The 22263-nt window shown below is 36.5% G+C and overlaps 3 protein-coding genes across 4 annotated transcripts; all 3 read left to right on the top strand.

Annotated features, from left to right (window-relative positions):
• The first annotated feature begins 251 nt into the window (after positions 1 to 251).
• Positions 252 to 2713, top strand: LOC142612656 (uncharacterized). The gene is made up of 2 exons (XM_075784781.1): positions 252 to 2359; positions 2574 to 2713. Exon 1 carries the CDS (start codon positions 574 to 576, stop codon positions 2257 to 2259), a length of 1686 nt encoding a protein of 561 aa, XP_075640896.1. The 5' UTR covers positions 252 to 573; the 3' UTR covers positions 2260 to 2359; positions 2574 to 2713.
• Positions 2714 to 2762: 49 nt separating this feature from the next.
• On the top strand, positions 2763 to 5314 carry LOC142612687 (uncharacterized). Its single transcript, XM_075784822.1, has 6 exons — positions 2763 to 2820; positions 2969 to 3036; positions 3392 to 3476; positions 4145 to 4199; positions 4375 to 4513; positions 4899 to 5314. The coding sequence occupies exons 3-6, from the start codon at positions 3422 to 3424 to the stop codon at positions 4998 to 5000; spliced, it is 351 nt and encodes a 116-aa protein (XP_075640937.1). The 5' UTR covers positions 2763 to 2820; positions 2969 to 3036; positions 3392 to 3421; the 3' UTR covers positions 5001 to 5314.
• A 424-nt stretch (positions 5315 to 5738) lies between these two features.
• LOC142612642 (uncharacterized) lies at positions 5739 to 21902 on the top strand. 2 transcript variants are annotated; one of them, XM_075784770.1, is made up of 14 exons: positions 5739 to 6280; positions 8762 to 9860; positions 13249 to 13467; positions 13562 to 13779; positions 16186 to 16254; positions 16964 to 17035; positions 17123 to 17221; positions 17821 to 17892; positions 17975 to 18089; positions 19111 to 19179; positions 19360 to 19678; positions 19816 to 19900; positions 20790 to 21094; positions 21131 to 21902. In XM_075784770.1, the coding sequence occupies exons 1-14, from the start codon at positions 6143 to 6145 to the stop codon at positions 21537 to 21539; spliced, it is 3288 nt and encodes a 1095-aa protein (XP_075640885.1). In that variant the 5' UTR covers positions 5739 to 6142; the 3' UTR covers positions 21540 to 21902. The 2 variants fall into 2 exon arrangements, with proteins under 2 accessions (XP_075640885.1, XP_075640878.1); XM_075784763.1 differs by having other exon boundaries at positions 20790 to 21902.
• The last annotated feature ends 361 nt before the right edge of the window (positions 21903 to 22263 follow it).

The following is a 22263-nucleotide window of genomic DNA, read 5'->3' on the forward strand; positions in this document are numbered from 1 at the left end:
TGGGTGTTTGAAACTCAAAATGTTAATTTGCTATTAACTTTTAAAATGTTGCCAACCAACTATATGGTAAGGCAATTGGAGTTAATTGCCCATTTTGGCAAAAATTTTTCCTATACTATACACCACAGCTGAATCTTTGGAGGGATTTACTGGCATTCCTGCACACGAATCTGCGGCAACTACGGCAAACAGTCAAAAAAGAAGAAAAAGAAGAAGAAGAAGGAACACATGTGAAAGGATAACCTAACGTTAACAGCCTCTCTCTTTCAGCTGAACCAGACGGTACCAGTCCACACAAGGCCAAGCCTCTCTCTTTGCCATCACTGTTGCTTCGATGAGCCAAATCTCTGAACCTCCATAGCTTCGAGAACCCAGTAGAGTTACTCTTCTTTTAAAGCTCCGGCGAAGCCTTCAAGCTCGTCCGATTCCAACGCCGACGAAGAAGACCCATCTCGCTCTTCAACAAAAAACCTCCTCAACGGTGGCCGTAGACTCAACGAATCGACCTTAGACCTCAAATCTCCGTCGTAATCGTCTCCGAACAAAAGATATCGGTTAAATATCGGACTTTTCATGGCGTTTCAATCCGGACGATTTGTCGGATTTCTCGAGCGCTTCAACAGAACCAGGTACCATTCCCACTACCTCTCTTCACCTACTTCAATTTTTCCATTTCCATTTTCAACTCTAGATGACCAGCCATCACCGAATCCCATCAAGAACGAAATAAATCCCAAGGAACGTTTTGTTCTTGACCAGCTCTCTGAGCTTTTACCAATCCCTCGTAACTCTTCAGCACCAAACCCATTTAGATTTTCTGAAAATCCCACAAAACAAGTAGCTGAATTTAGAGCAGTTGATGGTTTTTTATTGCCCGAAGAGAAATTACGAGGGGTTTTCCTTCAGAAACTGAAGGGTAAAACTGCAATCGAGCAGGCTTTAACGAATGTTGGTATTGAATTGAGTCTTGACATTGTTGCTAGAGTAGTGAACACAGGGAATTTAGGTGGTGAAGCAATGGTTATGTTTTTCAATTGGGCGATTAAGAACCCGGCTATAGCTAAGGACATTAATAGTTACCGTGTGATTATCAAAGCGTTAGGAAGAAGAATTTTTTTTAAGTTTGTTATGGAAATATTGCGTGACATGAAAATGGAAGGCGTGAGCCTTGATTTAGAGACTCTATCATTTGTATTGGACAGTTTTGTTAGAGCTCATAGAGTGTCGAAAGCAATACAAATGTTTGGAAATGTAGAAGAGTTTGGGTTGAAATGTAATACCGAGTGTTTGAATGTGCTTTTACAATGTATGTGTCATAGATCCCATGTTGGTGCTGCAAACTCGTTTTTGAATTCAGTTAAAGGGAAGATACCATTTGATTGTATGACGTATAATGTTATTATTGGCGGGTGGTCAAAATTGGGTAGAGTTAGTGAAACTGAGAGTGTATTGAAAGCAATGTTAGTGGATGGGTTTAGTCCTGATTGTTTGACTTTCAGTTACCTTATTGAGGGTTTAGGGAGGGCTGGTCGGATTGATGATGCTGTTGAGATTTTTGAGCACATGAAGGAGAAAGGTTGTGTGCCAGACACTGGAACTTACAATGCAATGATATTTAACTCTATATCTGTTGGAGATTTTGATGGGTGTATGAAGTATTATAAGAGTATGTTGAGTAATAACTGTGACCCGGATGTTATTACTTATACCAAATTAATTGCTGCCTTTCTTAAAGCCCATAAAGTGGCCGATGCACTTGAGTTGTTTGATGAGATGTTGAATCGTGGTCTTATTCCCTGTACTGGGACTGTAACCTCCTTCCTTGAACCTTTGTGCAGCTATGGTCCGCCCCATGCTGCTATGTTGATTTACAAAAAAGCAAGAAAAGTTGGATGTAGAATATCGTTGAGTGCTTATAAGCTATTGCTTATGCGGCTTTCTAGGTTTGGTAAATGCGGAATGTTGTTAAGCATGTGGGATGAGATGCAAGAATGCGGTTATTCTTCAGATATGGAAGTTTATGAGTATGTCATCAATGGACTTTGCAACATAGGGCAGCTTGAAAATGCTGTACTTGTTATGGAAGAGTCTTTGCGGAAGGGGTTTTGCCCTAGCAGGCTTATATATAGCAAACTAAATAACAAATTATTGGCTTTGAATAAGGTAGAAAGGGCTTACAAGCTATATTTGAAGATCAAAGATGCTCGTCGTGATGAAAATGCTAGGAGATATTGGCGTGCTAATGGGTGGCACTTCTGAACTGGCAAGCTTATCAGCAGCAAAGTGCAATTTGTGATCCTTGCTTTGCAATTCATGCAGCAAGTTTCAATCTTGCTTGCAGTATGAAATGATTCTTCTTGTAAGTTCTTTTAATTTTTTATAGAAGCACCTGGTGCATACTTTAAACAAATCTTTCATGCAATCACTTTAGGTATTTTAAGAACCTGTTTTCTGGTATAGTATCATTCTTTTCTTTGTTTGTTCATTTATGTTTGTGTTGCTACAATAGCTGTTGCAGTGTTATTTTTATTTTCATCATATAAGGTTGGCTTACACTGTTTTATCATGTGCAGGTGCTTCCTTTGGTTGGACTATATGAGCATATGCTGATCATCTTAAAAAGCTGTTAGCTTTAAGTTCAAAATGACTAAAATCCAACTTGCTAATTCACGATATTTCTATATACATGATGACTGTGAAGGACCTCATCCAGTGGACACTCACCATATTGTCATCAAACGGAATTCTGCATGGGTTTTCCTTGCCCACCTCTTTGTTCTTTTGCTGTTCATAAAGGCCATCTATCTCTGCTTATTAAATGTAATATATTTTACTTTGTTTCATTTTAGTTCTTTAGCATTCTACACTTACTAGGAAAAATTGCTGTTTGTTTCATTTCAGTTGTTCATCATATAGTATATTAGTAATTATTAAGTGCCGATGAGCTATTGGCATTATGATTTATCAGGTAACTGGAAACAATAGCAGTAGATCCTCGAAGTGGTTGGTGTGTAAACCGTCTATAGCCCATGACAGGTGGGCTTTGAATTGTCTACCTTCTGCTACCCATGTTAGAAAGGATCTAATCAAATTTGTATCTCATGTATCTGATGTGTATGTGTGTGTGGTGCTTTCAAATTTCAACCTTCTATTATCCCAGGTCTGCATGTTTGATTTGTGTTGTACTTTTTAATATCTAGGAATGTCTCAAAGAATATAATACACACACACATATATTTAAATAACACCAATACTTAATCATTGTGATTTTTATTGGTGTTTGATGTTGGGCGGATCGGTTGCAATTTAATGCTTTTATAACAAACACAGTTTGTTGTAACTATTTAGATAGGTAGATACGAATTTAACTTTATGGCATCTCTGGTGGCAGGGAACATTAGGTACCATTTTCCTTCTTAGCATGCTTTCCAGTGCTTGCCTTGTCAAATCATATTATGGGACACTTATTGAGAAAGGTGAAAAGCTAAAGACTGCTCCTTTATCTATTCTTAGTTCTTATTTTCAGGACTATAATATAAAGTGAGGAGTGGCACCTCAAGTTTTAGAATAACAATTACTACATTGCTGCTGGATTTGAATAAATTATTTTAGAGAATATTGCATTATATCTCTGATTGATTTCTTGAACTTGCATAAGCTTCATGGTGACATGACCATTTGAAATTTATGTAAGAAGGACAGGGAGACAGTGAATCACTTGCTTATGTGTTGTCTTGTGTGTAGAGATTTATGGGATATGGTTTTTGGTCTCTTTAGAGTACAATGGGTGATTCCTAAAGGGTTTAGATTTGCTAGCTTCTTGGCAGGGATGATTTGGGAGACATAGAAACATTTCAATATGGGAGGCTGTTCCACATTGTTTGATGTGGGGTCTTTGGCAAGAAAGAAATGCTAGAACTTTTGAGGGGTGTGAACAGACTGTTTTTTATTTGAAGCTACAATTTTTCAAAACGTTGTTTGAGTAGATGCTGGCTTCAGGGACACATCCTTTATCTAAATTTTTAGGAGTCAAGAATCATTGTACTTGATGCATTGTTTTTGTTGATCAATAAAACTTATTACTTATATATAAAAAAACCCTATTTTCCATGCACTCATTGCTTATTTTTTTGTTCAAATGCAGAGTCTCTAGTAATTATACCTTCACTTGGAGTGCAACTTGAAGCTCACTATTGGGGGTAATTCTTTCATCTCACATGATACTTGCAATTGGCATTATAACATTGGTTCATTGCTGTTATCAATGCATGATTTCCATTACATCTGTGAGTAGCATCAAAGAAACATGAATAGATAGCGGCATAGCTAATTCCTCCTTAATTGATAAATTTTCATTCTGCATTTTTTATACAGTGGGAGAGTTGTTCGTAGCTTTATTCCTATTGACAAAATACTTCAGCCTGTCCTGAATGAGAATGTGACTCCATTTACTTGTTACTGGAGCTTGGTTTTGCTCGTCTGTGGCAAAAAAGAACTAATTTTGGCATTCAAGGTAAGACATGTTGGTGCATGCCCATTATATGTTGCCACTAGATATCATTATCGTTGAACTTGACTAAAATGAACACATATATCTCGTGTTAAAAATTGCAAAACTAGTGATGCCACTTGGACAGCTGAATCAACAAAGAGCCAGTTGTGATGAGAAATTTGGGTAGAATTGTGAAGGAGAAAATACATAATGGGTAAAAGTAGAAGGGTGAGGATTTGGTTATTGGTCTTGATTTGTTAAATATTTGGCTTACATGCTCATCCAAAAGATCACAAAGAATAATCAGGATTAAAAGTCTTACATATTCTTCATTTGTTTTTTTGTTTTAATTTGGTAAATTTTGTCACAATATTACCTTACTGGATCTTGAAAAGTTGTTCTGCAGGTAGAAAAACCGCCAGTGAAACTGTTGGTTCCCATCTGGAAGGCTTTGTGTGCTGCTACTTGTAGTGGTGAAACCGCAGATTCTCCTGCAGAAGATAAATAAACATGCCTGTTTTTGGCTTTCTGATCTGTACCTCACTGTAAATGGAAGCTGTTCACTGCCTTTTTTAATTTCAAGGTCATGATGGCAAGCTCATAATTAGTCAGACAATGTGAATCGAGTAATGAGGGTTTCCTAGTGGCAATAATTGTCAAATGTGAATCATCTGCAAATCATTGTATCTTAGTGGGAGTTGATAGGTTTACAATAGGTGCTTGGTCTGTATAATTTGTGCCTGATGTCTTATCTGTGTTTTTTCTATTTAATCCTCATCAGTCTATAATGTCACGAATCTCACGCTGTTATCTTGCCACAAATTTCTTTGCATTACTTTTTTTTTCTGATGGAACAGCCGAGTGTATGTCAAAGCTTCATGACATGATGATTATTATAGTGTCCTTATGTTTCACCAACAAGCCTTAGACCTTGAAGAGTTTATTAATTTGATTTGTGACCCAAAAAAGTCTTTTTCCTGTCGGTGTTGTACATCTTTGAATTCACCGAATCCACCTCCTAAAAGAAAATGAAAAGAAAATCAAAATCTACACCAATTAACATTTTATTAAAAAAAAGTAAAAAAGTTATTTGACTCAAATAATAAACTCATAGCATAGAATAGAAGTACTTATACTAACTCCTAAGTTCCTGGCCCGTGTTACGGCGTTACCCACACCCAAAATGTACTACTATTCGTTGTTGGGCCCGTTAATAATAATAATAAGTATTGCTGTATTTCCCGTTACAACCTCCGTTTCTGTCGATGGAGAGATAGACAGACAGACAATACGCCATAACCTTTAAGCACATTTTGCAAGAAAACCAGAAGGCTGTCTCTTACTTTTCATTTTTTTTTTTCACGCTTCAAATCTCCAAAAATTTCATTCTAATTTAACTAACACACTCGTCTTTCTCTCTCCCTCTTTCTCTTATACCTAACCAATCCCTCGATCCCACGAACACGAACACGAACACGAATTCCCCAATTCTTTTTTTTTCCCGTACACTCATTCCGTTTTTTCACCACTTTCTGATTTCTTGGTTGAATTCGAAAATTTTGATTTTGATTCGGCGGTTGTGATCAGTGGGGGGGGGGGGATTTGAATTGAAAAAGCGTTGGAGAAGAATCGTAATGAGATAAGAAGGAAATGGCAGGGCAGAATCCAATGGATCAGTTCGAAGCGTACTTTAGGAGAGCCGATTTGGATGGCGATGGCAGGATCAGCGGAGCCGAGGCTGTTTCTTTCTTTCAAGGATCCAATTTGACCAAACAAGTTCTTGCTCAGGTTCTTAAATTTTTTTCATTTTTCACCACAAATTCTCCATTTTTATAATTCATCTTTGTTTCTTAGTCCTAAAATGTTTCATTATAATGAATTTAATCAAGCTGCCTCGTGTTGATGAAATTTTGGTTCTGATTTTGGTCAATGCTCTATTTCTTATGATATAATTGAGGAATTCTGGTCTGTCATAGTGAGATTTGTTGGTGTTAATTTATTATTGTTGTGTCAAGGTAAGCAAAGAAAGAAATTTGAAAAAAAAAAGTTGTCACCTTTCTGATCTGAGATAATATAAAGGTTATTACTTGCTGAGAGAGTGCAATGGATTACTGTTTTGTCCTCTCCATTTATAATGGTCTGGCTTTTACTTATGCTAATACATGTTCGGAAATTGAAGAAAATTCAGAGGGTAGGATCTCTCAGACCTTTGAGTTTGAGATTTTTTGATAGGATTCTTAAGTCAAATTTTGGGTTTTTGTGTAAGTTTAAACAGTATACCCTAAATTTAATCATGAAGAGGTTGGACCTTGGTATGAAGCAACGTGTTGTGGGTTCAAGTATGAGAATCAGCCTCTCCAAAAATTGATAGGTAAGGTAACATTGTTGATGCAGGAGCACAACCATAATTAGGGATTAAATTTCATGTTTCTAGATGGGATTAGTTTCCTATTTGGATCAGTTAGGATTAGTATTTGAGTTCAAATTAGGATTCGTTTCAGGGATGTTTATCTTCTTCATCTCTTATTTTCCTAGAAGCTCTATAAAAGTTTCTGATTGTATGTTTTGTATTCAAACTATTATACTATTATTATTATCAATCAAAGATTATTCAACTGTCTAGCAGGGGCCTTGTGTGCTGGGTACAACCTTTATTCCCCATTTGACTGGGAAGTTTGGCAATGTAATGTATATAAAAGGATTTAGAGCATTCCCATCAAACATCTTAAAAATTTTAGCATTTAGCATCTAAAACACTAACTTTATAACATCTAACACATCACTTTTCAATATCTCTTACATCAGAACTTCTATTTTTTTTAACACTTCATTTAAATATTCTTTCTTTATCATTTTTTATTCTTTCTCTCTCTTTCTCAACCCAGCACCGCCGGCCACCACATCCACCCACCCATACCATAACCACCACATCCACCCACCATCGCCGCCACCAGCCACCAGCCAGATCCACCGCAACCACAAACAACAGCAGAGGAAAAAAAAGAAAAGAAAACCTCCACATCCACATCCACCCATACCACAACCACCACATCCACCCACCATCGCCGCCACCAGCCACCAGCCAGATCCACTGCAACCACAAACAACAACAGAGGAAAAAAAAGAAAAAACCTCCACATCCAAAGCCACCGAATCAACCCAGACCCACAAATCAACTCAGCGCCCAGACTTCTCGACCTTCAACCACTACATCTCCCTCATGCACCTCGCCAGCGAGATCAACAGCACCACCATAACCGTCTGCGCTGTTGACAACGCTGCCATGTCCGACCTCCTCTCCACCCACCCTTCCATTAACACCAAAAAAAACATCCTCTCCCTCGACGTCCTCCCCGACTACTTTGGCGCCAAAAAGCTCCACCAGATCAGTAACAGCACCGCCTTGGCTGCCACCATGTTCCAAGCCACCGGCTCCGCCCCTGGCTCCTCCGGCTTTGTCAACATCACCGACCTCAAGGGTGGAAAGGTCGGCTTTTTCCCTGAGGACAACAACAACCAGATCAACACCACGGAATCAACCCAACAGCGAAGAGGCATAGAGAAGGAGAAAGACGGGGAGAGAGAGAGAGAGAGAGAGGAAAGCAGTGGAGAGGCACGACACACGAGAGTGAGAGAGAGAGAAAAAGAAAAGAAAATAATAAAAAACTCTAGCATCTTGCTACATGAGGGTGTCAAAGATGAGACTCCACTGTAACTGAATGCTAAAATATTTAGCATTTAGCATCTATATTGTGGGTGTGTTTTTATGATTTGAGATGTTAAAAATGCTAAAAAATAGCATTTAGCATTTTTAGCATCTTTGATGAGAATGCTCTTATATTATGTACTTTGTTAATATGTTTTTGAACAGTGTAGAAGTTGTATTCTAGTGATTGTATCTTTTATAGTAATTTTATCTATTTATCTGTTTTTTTTTGGAAGGAATTTTAAGATTATTCAAACTATTAGACTATTATTATTATCAATCAAAGATTATTCAACTGTCTAGCGGGGGCCTTGTGCGTTGGGTAAGACCCTTATTCCCCATTTGACTGGGAAGTTTGGCAATGTAATATATTAAAAATAAAAACATAAAAGGATTTATATTATGTACTTTGTTAATATGTTGTAGAAGTTGTATTCTAGTGAATGTATCTTTTATAGTAATTTTATCTATTTATCTGTTTTTAATTATTTTGGAAGAAATTTTAAGACTGGTCTATACTGATTTGGTTGCATGGTGATCAAAATGTTCCATATGACTTGCAGATTTGGATGCATGCTGATCAGAGCAAAACTGGTTTCCTTGGTCGTGCGGAATTTTATAATGCTCTCAGACTTGTAACTGTGGCACAAAGTAAGCGAGAATTAACCCCAGATATTGTCAAGGCAGCCCTATATGGTCCAGCTGCTGCAAAAATTCCTCCGCCAAAAATCAATCTTCCAGCCACACCTACACCCCAAACGAATTCAATGCTTGCTGCGCCTGCTCCACAGATGGGTCCAGTTGCACCAACTTCCTCTCAAAATCTTGGCTTTAGAGCACAAGGAGTTCCAAACCCAAGTATGAACCAGCATTACTTTCCTCAGCAAAATCAGGCCATTAGACCACCTCAAGTCATGCCTCCTGGTACCGCTTCCCTTCCACCACAGAGTATTGCTGGTCCGGAACCAAATAGGGGGGGTAATATGTTAGGCACCAATGTTCCCAACTCAAACATCTCGAATGATTGGCTTGGTGGAAGAACAAGTGCAGTTCCTAATGGGCCTAGAGGGGTTAGTTCGTCAATGCCCTTGCCTACTTCACAGATGCAAGCTCCTGTCTCTATGGCTTCCCCAGTCTCCATGGGTTCCCAGCCTACAGCTAATGCCTCTAAAGCATTAGCTGTTACAGGAAATGGGTTTGCTTCGGACCCCATTTCTGGAGTTGATATGTTTTCTGCAATCTCATCTGGAACAAAAAAAGAACCTTCTGGGCCAAGTTACTCTTCTAGTGGTGCTCCTGCCTCTTCAGCCATCTCTCCTGTTTCTAGTGGGCCTCAACCTTTGGCTAAACAGAGCTCACTTGATTCATTGCAAAGTGCATTCTCAATGCAACCTGCTGGCGGTCAGATTCCGCGGACCCAGTCATCATTCAGCCCAAGTCAACAGGTTTCAGCTCAAGGTTCTTCACCACTTGCAGCTTCTGGGATTTCAGTTGGACCTGGAAATTCTACTCCTGATAATTCACAGCTTTCTTGGCCAAAGATGAAACCATCTGATGTTCAGAAGTATACGAAAGTGTTTATGGAAGTAGACACTGACAGAGATGGGAAAATCACTGGTGAACAGGCACGGAATCTCTTCTTGAGTTGGAGATTACCAAGAGGTAAGGGTTCTTCTGTATGGGTGTTTACCTGTAATCTTATGCATTTTATGTATACTAGGTTGGCTGATTCTGAAACTGCACTCTCAAGCTTTCTTTTTTTTGGTTGAAGCATTGTCATTATGCATGGTGAAGTCAACCATATTCAATGTTGCAGATGCACTCGTTGCCTTTTTGGTTTTATCAGAAAAGGAAGGGGGAACCCTGAACATGAAAGAGCTATATAATTTTTTAACAAGACCCACTATCTAATCAAGATGACACCTAATGCATGGAGTCCAGAATATAAACGAGTTGAAAAACAACATGCCTACAACCACAAATATGTAGATGTTATAAGAACATTCTTCCATCTCTAACAAGCTGCTCTTAACTCTTAAGTGTCTATAATCCTTAAATTCTGTTCCAAACATACTTCAATTGTTGAACCATATTTTTTTTCACCCCATTGCCCTGGTCATAATGCTTTTTTTTTACAAATAGTGATTTTTTTGGGTAGTTAAATAATGAAGTAAAATGGTGTTCTTGTTATAGCATCCAAAGTGATAAATACAACAACCAAAAACCTTACTCCCAAGGTCAGCCATACCATATGTATTCTTTTCCATTCTTTTCTATATGAAGTCATACTCTCTGTTGCTTTCTTAGTTGACTTTTAAAAATTTTTTTTTTAAATTTTTTACTTCTATTAATATTATTTTTGGTCTTCATCCACCTTTGTTTTTTGTCTTTAACTTGAATCAGCTCACTATTTCTCACCGGTGCATTAATCGCTTTCCTTTGGACATGACCAAACCATCTCAATCGACTCTCTCATCTTTTTACCAATAGTAGCCACCTCTACCTTTAATTGATTTTCCTCATTTCTAATTTTTCCTTGTATTTATACTTATTTGTCTTAACATTATTATTTAAGCTTTACTCATTTTATGAATATATTGCTTCTTAACAATTCAACATTCAGTACCATAAAGCATAGCTAGTCCTATAAGATTAAGCTTTTTCCCTTATAGGTATTCTATGATCTTCTAACTCTTGATGCGCTGCTCTACTTTAGCTTCCCGGCTCTTATCCTATGATTCATATCCTATTCAATCTCTCTATCCTTATGAATTATTGATTCAAGATATCAAAATCTCTAGTGTGTGGTATCTCCTGACCATTAAGTCTTACAACCTCTCCATCTTTGTTTATACTTTTCTTTAACTAAACTTACATTCCATATAGTCTGTTTTAGTCCTACTTAGCCAAAAGCCTTTAGACCCTAAAGCATCTCTCTAAATTTTTTACTTGAAATTAACTCCATATCTACTTTTATCCACTAAAACTATATTATCTACAAAAAGCATAAACTAAGGGACTTCATTTTGAATCAATCTAGTGAGTTCATCATCAGTAGTGCAAAGATATATGGATTTGATGTTCATCCCTAGCCTCCATGAACTCTTTCAAATCACCTACTATCTTTTCCAACATGACCATTCAGGTTTCCTTCAATAAAAATCATTCTCCATTTGATTATTTTGAATTAATTCATCCATGTCCTACTTATCAAATAAATAAATTAAAAATTCATCCATTTCCTCCCAAAATTTTTACGAAATAGATTCTTCCAATCCTATTTAATGGTCTCTTCTCCTGAGATAAGTTTTATTAACATACTTCAATCCTCCATTCTCCTAACTTCAACAACTTCTTTTCTAAGACTAATAGCTATTATTATCTCTACCCATTTTTATTTTAATCTTATCCTGTATACAATTACTTATGTATGAATGTTAATAAATTATAAGTACTTATCAAGAAAAAAAAATGTTATGAATGTTCAATTTCTCTAGATTTCTCACCTACTCACTCAGTCCTCTAAAGACATTATGTTTATTTTCCTTCTAGTCATTGTATCTACTAGTTCTATTAGTTTTCCTGTTAAAGACCCTATATTCCAAGTGCCTATGCGAACCTATTTTCTTGGACTAACTTTGTTACCCATACACCCATCCATCAAAGTGCCAGAACTCTTGCTCATTTTTTAGTACACCTGAGTGCCAATGAAGTGTGTTGCTTAAAGGGAATGCCCTAGCTAACAGTTGCCCACTTTCACTGCATCCAGGGTTCAATGCAGCGTGTTGCTAGTAGGGACTCCCCACCTTGTATGCATAGTGGAGTTATATTGTGTTCCAGTTTTACAGTAGGATAATCTTATTTGATTGATCTGCCTTTGTGTTTAATATCTCTTTATTTAACAGAAGGCTATTGGGCTTTGTCACTGTGTTCCCAGCATTCAGGGCTCGTTTGGGTAATCTTTATTTAACACAAGGCTTATGAATGTTAATAAATTATAAGCATAGGTTTCTATGGACCTAATTGTGTCACTCCAAACTTTCTTTAGTCCACCTTAAGGTCATGGTGTAGGAGAATCTAAAGCACTAAAATGTGGGTGACAAATCCTTGAAAAAAGTGATTTGGATGAAATTATAATAGACAAATAATAATTTTTTCTTGAGTAATCCTTGAAGTAATAATTGATTAAATTGTATTGTTAGATTTCTTACATTTGAAAGTGGAGAGAATTTGTGAATATCTATGGAGATTTAGGGCTCATTTGGTTTGGCCATGACTCAATTTTCATAACTCAATACTCATAACTCAAAACCCATAACTCATAACTCAAACCTCACTTTATCTCAAAAATTCTTGTTTGGTCAGGTAACTCAATCACATAACTCACTTTTTGCCACTATAACTCATTTCAGAAATTGAAAACTCCAAAATTCTGTTTTCAGTTTCCATCATCCATCACTCAATTTTTTGAGTTTTGAGTGATGGAAACATCACCCAAAAGCCAAGTCAAACAAGATTTTTTCGGTGGGACCCACGCGTTTTAAAAACTCAGTGATGAAAACTGAGTGATATCACTCAAAATCATGGTGATCCAAACAAGCCCTTAGTTTCCATTTTCCTGGGATTTGGTTAACAAAATTCACTTCCCTATTATCTTTTAGCAATTAAATACTGCAGTTTCATCAATATATGGCTTGGCGATGAAACATTTCCTTTATGAAGTTATAATTTTTTATTGTGAATGGAGATTTAGGAATGACCAAATACCATCTTTTTGCTAAGAGATCTGTCACTCGTTTACGATGATGATAACTAGAATTTTTTTTTATGATTTTTTTTTTATAGTTGTTTTCTTTAATCTTTATGATTTTATTAGATGAATTCTTCTTTGCTGCGCTTTGTGTGTTATGTTGTTATTATGGATGTACTGTCTACTCCTGTGTTTCTGGAGTATTTATTTTTCATCCTTTTTGGACAAGCATCCTGGGGGCTTTTGTCTTGTTCTAGGATTACATATGCCGAATAATGTCATTGTTGGACCTTTTTTCAGAGGTTTTAAAGCAGGTGTGGGACTTATCTGACCAGGATAATGATAGTATGCTTTCTTTGAGGGAATTTTGCTGTGCTCTCTATATGATGGAAAGATACAGGGAAGGTCGCCCACTTCCAGCTGCGTTACCAAGTAATGTCATGTATGATGAGACACTGCTCTCTTTGACTGGTCAACCCAAAGTGACTTATGCAAATGCAGCTTGGGGCCCCGGGCCTGGTATTGATTTGAATTTCTTTTAATATCTTTGATTTCCTTCCTCTTTCCATCTAGATGTTTCCTGATGAAGCGTTTGATCTCTCTTTATGATTAGGCTTTGGACAGCAGCAAGCGATGCCAGGTGCTAGACCAATGGCGCCTGGAACTAATTTGAGGCCACCAATGCAGGTAAGTGGCCCCCGTGCAATCCAACCCAATCAGCAAAGGCCGGGAGCGCCTGCATTGGAGGATTCCTTTCTAAACCAGCATGACACTGGAGGACAGAATGCAGCAAATTCAAAGCCTCGAGAGACAACAACTGCTGGGGAAAAGGCATTTTCTTTGTCCTTTTGTTTCACTTAACATAGTATTGATTGAACTGTGAATAAATTTTTGGTAAAAGATTATTCTTAACTTAGCTAATCAGCTTTAGCACAAATGGCTTCTGCTCCCCTTGTAAGAGTAGGGTCTAGGGTGAGGTTGTGGTTCAAAACCCACTAGGTGCATGGGTAACTTAATAATTAAAAAATGAAAAATGAAAATCCTTACCTTATAGGAATATCCTTTGTTGAAATTAATAACGATTGTACCTTCTAAGTGTTGGAAAAACATGATGTGGAAGCGTGTTGTGTATAATTGATTAATTCGTATTTTGGTATACACCCTGTTTTATTAACTTCTCTCAAAAAAAATTTCTCTAACTTTGTTCCTTGTTCCCCAATTTTAACACACAATTTGTCAAAAAGATGTCTATAGATTTTCTTCAAAGTTTTTAAGACAGGTGCAATATCTCACTATTCTGGCCTATTAAGAGCTAGTGTTGTTTATCACTAATCTTTATTTTATTCGTTTCTTAATATAAATATGTCAACCCTATTTTATATATATTTATATATATATATATACACACACATGGTGTAAGTGTTTTCAACGATACACAAGTTAATAACTTTTTATTGGAAGAATTTTTTTGACAAATCAACCATTGGATTACATTGTCTCTTTATACCCTTCATGCTTGCAAAATATCAAGGTGATTAGAGATTAATAACTATTTCCTCTATAAAATTTTCAAATTTCAAGTTCTTTTAAAAAAAAAAATTATATACAAAACTTGAGTTTATGGATCAAATTGTGAAAAAGATTTTGGTTGGTACAAAATTTGGCCCTCAAATATCGAGGAATTAGGCTTCACATTGTGGAATTAAGAAATGAGACAACAATATTGGAGAGTCAATTTGGTTTCATCACTTTCATGTCAAGGTGATTCACCATGGAAGATATTTTCTTTTTTAGATGTCTAATGGAAAAATATAGCAAAGCTCGTAAAGATCTCCGTATGATTTTAATTGACCTAGAGCATATGGTAGGGTACCTATAGAGATTATGCGGTAGGTTTTAGAACAGAAATAAGTTTCCTATAAATTATGTTAAGTTGATTAAGGATGTGTATGTTAGAGTTGTAATAAGTGGGAGAATAAATGGAGGCACATGTGAGTTTCCTATCACTATAGGTTTGCATCAAGTCCATATCTCTTTGCCTTAGGGATGGATGAGTTTATGGGATCGATTCAAAATGAAGTTCCTTAGTGTATAATATTTTGCGGATGATATAGTTTTGAATCTCCTTAGTGTATGATTTTTGGGGATGATATAGTTTTAGTGGATGAAATTAGACGTGGAGTCAATTTTGGAGAGATGTGCCAATGAGACATAGCTCAACTGGCACTTTTTCTTTCTATAATAATGGGATGGAGGTTGAGGACGTGGGTTCAAGACCCACTAGGTGTGTGTGTATCCTACTAATCAAAAAAAGAAATTAGGAGAGATACTTTAAGGTCTAAGGGCTTTCGGCTAAATATAACAGATTACATGGAAGTATGTTTAGTTAAATCAGAAACAAAGAGGAATGGGTTGTAAGATTTGATGGTTAGGGGTGATAGCCTTTGGACCCTACAATTGGTTTTGGTGGGTGTGGTTAGTTGCCCGTAGGTTTTATTGGCTAGAGGTATGCCCAAAACACTTTTCTTTGGAAAGGTTTTCTATGTTATCAAAAAATAAAAAATAGTGACTTGATGGTCAGTAAGAGCTTTAGGTATCTTGGGTCAATAATTCATAAGGATGGAGAGATTGACAAGGATGTGAATTATAGGATAAGTGTAGGATGGATAAATTGAAGGAGTGCATTTGGAGTTTGTGTGATTTTGTAGAATAAATTTTATAAGACTACTATAAGATTAACTATAAGAGGTTGGGCCTTGGTATGAGGGCAAGTGCCTTATACTAAAAGCGAAAAGTTGAAAATGCTAATCCTATAAAAATTTATTAAGTGGTGTAATATTGACAAAAAATTACACCAAATGTAACTTGAACCCAACTCATATATCTATATGTGTGTGTTTACATTTTATTCTCTAATTTAGAGTCTTAATTTAGCTTTTGTATAGCAATTAATTTTGATTTATCCAATTGAAGAGTGACATTTCTTTGGCTGAAAGAGAACAAAAATGAGAAGGTTCAGTTCATTTCATATTAGAATTTTTTTTACTATTATCCTTTCTAACTTTCTAGCAAGATGGTTGAAATCTAGATAATCATTTAGGGAGTATATGTGATTTTTATTGCCATTCTTTTCTTTTATGTTTCTGAGGGCTGTTAATATCAAGTTTTTATATCCAGTGTTCTTGTACTCTTCTGAGGGATATAGAAGTATATATTATATATTTTTTTTCATGGTAGGTTCAAGCAACTGAAATACTGGATTCTAAAGAGAAGCTTGAGTTCTACCGCACAAAAATGCAGGAACTTGTGAGTAGTTTCTTTCTATTCTTTTGCTTCTAGTTTTTTCATAACATTCAACCTTGTTAAGATTTTGTACTATACGGGGAGTCATAGCTGGTTTAGGTCAGGCCTGCATTGTATTGGAAAGGCATGTTGCTTTCTTTTTTGTGGGGTGATTAGTGATGCTAGAATGTTGGTGTAGGGTAAATACACAAGTTCATTAATGATCACTCAACCAATTTACAGCCCATGGGTTCTGTACCAAATTGGAGGATTTATTTTGAATCCAATGGGGATAATGAAAACAAAATGATCTGATAATAAATAAAGGAATTAATCAACCAGCCTAGTTTGCTTAGGGCTTTGAGTTGCTCCAGGTTCCAAAGACTGCATGTAATACAGATTGATTTTGATGATTGCACTATGACTACCTTCTGCTAACCTTTGTAGAAACTTGAGTCTGTGCAGTAGCTTATTCGCTAAACAGGCTAGTTGGCCGCAATAACCCATTTGCTAAAATAATCAGTTAATCATGAAATGGCTACTCTGTCATGAAAGCATTATTGGGTGCGTCGATATGTTCATCTAATTTGATCTTATATCGTAACTAACTACAGTTAGGTTTTCTTTTTAACCAGTGTAACCTTGAAGCTCAAAGTGAATCTTATGCAGGTCATTGTTCATTTTTATTCGCTGCCTTAGTTGTCATTGTTCATTTTTATTCTCTGGTTATTAGGTTCTCTATAAAAGAAGATGTGATAATAAACTCAACGAGATCACAGAAAGGGCATCTGCTGATAAGCGTGAGGTATTTCCTAAGATGTAAAGAATTGTGTTACTGTCGGTTGTAAGAAATAGAATTTCATTGTATTTACGTTCACATTTTGGATTTCAGGCGGAGTCATTGATTAAGAAATATGAGGAGAAGCACAAGCAAGTGGCAGAAATTGCATCTAAATTAACTATTGAAGAGGCTAGATTTCGTGATGTTCAGGTACTAGGTGTTCTTTATTTTCATGTAATAATGGCCTGGAGTTGCTTTCAAGAGGGTGAGGCTGTGAGCTTGCAGAACGTCCAGCAAAATTGTACTCCTTACATTTGAGATTTGGTTGATCCAACTGAACCCAGTAAAGTGTAGTTACGAACTTATGGGACACAACACTGCTTTTTTTCCTCATTGCTTAATTGGAGCCATGGCTTCTAATACATCAATGGTTCTTGTAGTTTTTCCTCCACCCATGGCCTTTTGGGCCCTCCACTTGTTATCATAGTTTCTTCAATTAGCATGAACTTTCTTTCAATTTCCTCTAATTTTGTTTTGGAGTGTTTTTCTAGTGTTAGTCAAGACATTAATATCTTGCCAAAATGGAAGTCAACTCATTGCTCAATTATCAATCATTGATGTGATGATTTTTTGTTTGACTTTCTTCTTCCTCTTGCTGCTGATTCATCACAGCATCTTTTTTTTACTCGTTCCCTTTTTTTTTTTTGGGGGGGGGGGGGGGAGGATGTGTTTCTCATCATCATATCATTTATTATGCTCTTTTTCTTTTTTGTGTGCGTTTTTTTAAGTTTACTTGATTATATTTTTAGGAGAGGAAAAAGGAGTTGCATCAAGCAATTGTTAACATGGAACATGGAGGCAGTTCAGATGGTATTCTTCAGGTACATCTAACTAATTTGTGATGATGAGTCAATGGAGATTCCATGTAATATTTCTAACACTGTTGCATTTCCGCTTCTATAGGTTCGAGCTGATCGTCTTCAATCAGATCTTGAGGAGCTACTGAAGGCTTTAACTGAACGTTGCAAGAAACATGGATTAGATGTTAAGTCAACTGCATTAATTGAGCTTCCAATTGGTACCTTGTTGCCCCTTTGTTCAATTCTTCCATGTGGCTTACTATTAGATACACTTCCATGTCCTTTTCATTGTCTTGCTTTATGATTTTCTAACACACACTTGCTGTGTTGGGGGATATGCAATTCTTTTTTTATATAAAAGCATTGTGATCAAGTTTCTGCAAATCCATCATGTCACTCATGTTTCATTTTCAAGCTGATTCTTTTCCAAATAAAGGTATTGGATGGGTTGTGGCATGCTACAACTGTCATTTATGGTCAAACTTGACAGACCTTGAAGGAGACCATGTCACTCAAAAGTGGTTATTAATAATCAGCAACTGTATACTGGGGTGGAGCATTTTTTTTTTTTTAAGAGTTAAAATGTGATTTCATTGTTGTGGAATAAGAAGCCTTCATATCTTAATGCATGCATTTAATTTAATCAGACCTAGTTGAGCGGTATCTACTTTTTAGGGAATATGAGTTGAAGCAATAACAAGAATATTTCTAGCGGAACATCTTTCACAATCCTTGGAGAGATAGTTCATTAATAGAGGTCTCAATTTGCATTTGCTTTTATTTTTTTTGGTAAAATACTATTTTGGTCCCTAAACTTTAAAAGTTTTTTTTTTTTCATCCCTAAACTCTAAAAAGTCCATTATTTGTCCATAAACAATTGAAAAGTTTGTGTTTGTTCCTAAATTATTGAAAATATTTTACTTATGTCCTTAAAGTTAAAATAAAAAAAAAATTTATCCCTAAACTATTGAAGTTCTTTTTTTCATCCTTAATTTTGTCTCTAAATTATTAGGAAAAAAAAAAAAAAAAACTCTTTACAAAGTTTAAGGATGAAAAAAGAACTTTTTGAAGTTTAGGGAAAACAAAATTTTGGTAAAGTTTAGGGACCAAAATAGTACTTTACCTTCTTTTTTTTGGTACTAGTCAGATTTCCTTTTCATCATATTGGAAAGACTTTTTATTATTATTATTTATAAACTACCAAATATATATGATCATTTTGCATGATTGATTTTAAAGGCTGGGAACCTGGAATTCAAGAGGGAGCGGCTGTTTGGGATGAAGAGTGGGATAAGTTTGAAGAGGAAGGTATGCCCTATGGTTCCTAGCCTTTCTTTTCCCCCCTCGTCTTTTAAATGCTTAATGCTTCCTTTTGGTTATCTTCTCCACTTACTGTTGTCAGTCAAAATATGCATCTAAAGAAATAATCTGACACTCATTGAAAATTTTAGTTAATTATTTATGTGGATATGCTTTTTGAACTTTCAGGTTTTGCTAATGATCTCACTCTTGATGGAAAAAATGTTTCTGGCCCTTCAAAACCACAATCTGCATCTGTTCACAAAGAAAAAGTTTCTGGAAATGGTAGTTCAACCCACAATTTCTATGCCAATGGAAAGGCAGGGAATCTTCCAGGTATTAGTGAACATGGCTTTGAGAGTGAATCTGCATATTCCCATAGCGAAGATGAATTGGCAAGAAGCCCTCATGACAGTCCTGCTGGAAGGACTGCTTTGGAGAGTCCATCTCAAGAATTTTCAGATACTCCGTTTGGAAAAGGTTCTGAAGCAGATGCAGAAACGCATAGGTACAGGGGTTGATTCGTGTCATTGTTTAGCCTACTTTGCAGTTTCCTCTCTCTCTCTCTCTCTCTCTCTCTCTCTCTCTCATACTAATTGTGTTCTACTTCATGATGACGCTGAAATTATTTATTTATGGTAACAGAAGTTTTGATGAATCAACTTGGGGTGCCTTTGACAATAATGATGATGTGGACTCAGTGTGGGGATTTAACCCTACCCATACCAAGGTGAGCCAAATCTTCCTTAAGCACATGGAATGTGTTGGACATTTAACCAATAATTGTAATAGAAACAAAAGTTGAAAATATGTTTATTGAACATAAGTTCCCTGGGACTCGTGTTCATTTTTGCTAAATTTACATTGAATTTATGTTATAGCATAATATTTCCCATTAAGGCATGCAACATCCATTAGAAGATTGGTTCCACCTTAGCATATTTAAGAACTCGGACAGCTACACCAGAATTAGCCATGCCCTATGTCCTAATATTTGAGCTCAGATGGATCAGGATCTCATGCCTAGATTGTACTTGGCACACAGGACAGTCAACATAACATATGCTAAACTCTAATTAATCGCACATTTGAAGAACTTATTAGCACACGTTTAGATCCAAAGTATTTAATGGTATATCAGGATGTTTACTTGCAATGTGAGATGGGTAGAAAATTCTACCTTGCTGTATATTGTCACCATGGGATTCAACCTGACTTATTAGAGATTTTTTTTTGGCTGAATTCTTAGAATTTGAATTCGCTTGTGTTCATGATTTGACCCAACTTATAGGCTGATTAAGATCAAGATTCCACCAAGGGAAATGGTTTGCGCTTGATGAAAACTAACCATTTGATATGTGCATTTGACTGAGCCTTTTTATTGGTGTAACCTGTAGAATTGTTTCAAGGTTTTTGATTCCTTTTGGTTAGGGAGAGAAGGTGCTTCTTTTATCATGACCATCAGAGATTAAGAAAATATTTGTTGAATGTTTTTTTCCCAAAGCTTTATGATGCTGGGCTAAGGTTTCTGCGATCCTGTTGTTTATATAATGCTCCATTGCGCATGGCATCTTGTTAATGTGTTGTGTTTAATTTTGTGTCCACGATGTCATCTGCAGGACTCAGATACTGAGAAGCACAAAGATATCTTTGGATCTAGTGACTTTGGTGTAAGCCCGGTAAGAACAGGATTTTCACATACAGAAAGTACCTTTCAGACAAAGAGCCCTTTTAGTTTTGAAGATTCTGTACCTGGCACTCCAATGTCCAAGTTTAGCAATTCCCCAAGGTACAGTGATGTAGGGGATCACTTCTTTGACAACTCCTCAAGGTTTGATTCCTTCAGCATGCACGATGGAGGCTTTTCCCCACGGGATAAGCTTACAAGGTTTGATTCCATGAACAGCACCAAAGATTTTGGCAGGTTCGATTCCATGACCACCTCCAATGACTTTGGCAGGTTCGATTCCATGAACACCTCTAAAGACTTTGGCAGGTTTGATTCCATGAACACCTCTAAAGACTATGGCAGGTTCGATTACACGAACACCTCTAAAGACTTTAGCAGGTTTGATTCCATGAACTCCTCTAAGGACTTTGGCAGGTTTGATTCCATGAATACCTCCAAAGACTTTGGCTACAGTGGTAAGCATACAAGGTTTGATTCTATGAGCAGCAGCACGCAAGACTTTGGCTACAGTGGTGAGAAGCATACAAGGTTTGATTCCATGGGCAGCACGAAAGACTTAGGCCACAGTAGTGCATTTTCTTTTGATGAAGCAGACCCCTTCGGCTCCTCTGGCCCGTTTAAGGTCTCATCAGAAAGTCAAACTCAAAAGAGAGGTTCAGATAATTGGAGTGCTTTCTAGCTTGGCAGTTTACCTTGTGTTTCTACTCCACACTTCCTTTTCCCCCATTTTCTTCCGCGGTCGTTAATGGTAGCCATTTTTTATTGTGCTGTATAGCTTGTAACAAAATCTCGATGATTGTATTGTTGTATGGTATGGCCTTGTATTATTTTGAGGATAATCTGCTTTTGTCTTTTGGGAACATGCGGCTGAAATAGTAACACAAGTAAAAGGGGTTTAGAAAAAAAAAAAAAAAAAGCTTGATCTTTAAATAAAAAACCCCGAATTTTTTGTATTATTCTGACCAGCACTATTATGCTGTGCCAGTCAACTTTGCTTGTTTGTGGCAGTTATTTAAGTTGTTTCAGTCCAACTATTTCTATGTACATGCTTCCTTTCAAGTTTTGGTGAGTGGAGTTCGCATTTGATTGTTTCCAAAATTTTGCACACAACAGGTAGACTTAGAAATGGTATCTTGGTGGCCAATATATTCAGATGTGTTGATTTTTGTTGTTTCTATAATGCCTACCATTGTAATTGAGATATTTCTTGCTCAACATGCTTATCTTACGAGGAACATGTAATAAGCGTAAAAAGCATGGTTGTGAAAATTGTGATCTTGATCATAGGAACTTACGATTGTACAATTTTACCTCACCAAAATGTTTAGAATCGCACTAGGATTATAAAAATGGTAGGATCGTATGGGATCTTGCCAAAAAAAAAAGAAAAAAAATTGGTCTCT

This window comes from Castanea sativa, chromosome 1 (assembly GCF_040712315.1).
Source record: "Castanea sativa cultivar Marrone di Chiusa Pesio chromosome 1, ASM4071231v1".
NCBI lineage: Eukaryota > Viridiplantae > Streptophyta > Magnoliopsida > Fagales > Fagaceae > Castanea > Castanea sativa.

Coding starts and splice junctions, on each gene's coding strand:
- LOC142612642 (XM_075784763.1), top strand. CDS start 6,143: ATGGCAGGGCAGAATCCAATGGATCAGTTCGAAGCGTACTTTAGGAGA. Junction 16,255..16,963: donor GCACAAAAATGCAGGAACTT/GTGAGTAGTTTC, acceptor TCTGGTTATTAG/GTTCTCTATAAAAGAAGATG. Junction 19,180..19,359: donor GGATAAGTTTGAAGAGGAAG/GTATGCCCTATG, acceptor TTGAACTTTCAG/GTTTTGCTAATGATCTCACT.
- LOC142612656 (XM_075784781.1), top strand. CDS start 574: ATGGCGTTTCAATCCGGACGATTTGTCGGATTTCTCGAGCGCTTCAAC.
- LOC142612687 (XM_075784822.1), top strand. CDS start 3,422: ATGCTTTCCAGTGCTTGCCTTGTCAAATCATATTATGGGACACTTATT. Junction 3,477..4,144: donor TGGGACACTTATTGAGAAAG/GTGAAAAGCTAA, acceptor GTTCAAATGCAG/AGTCTCTAGTAATTATACCT. Junction 4,200..4,374: donor CTTGAAGCTCACTATTGGGG/GTAATTCTTTCA, acceptor TTTTTTATACAG/TGGGAGAGTTGTTCGTAGCT.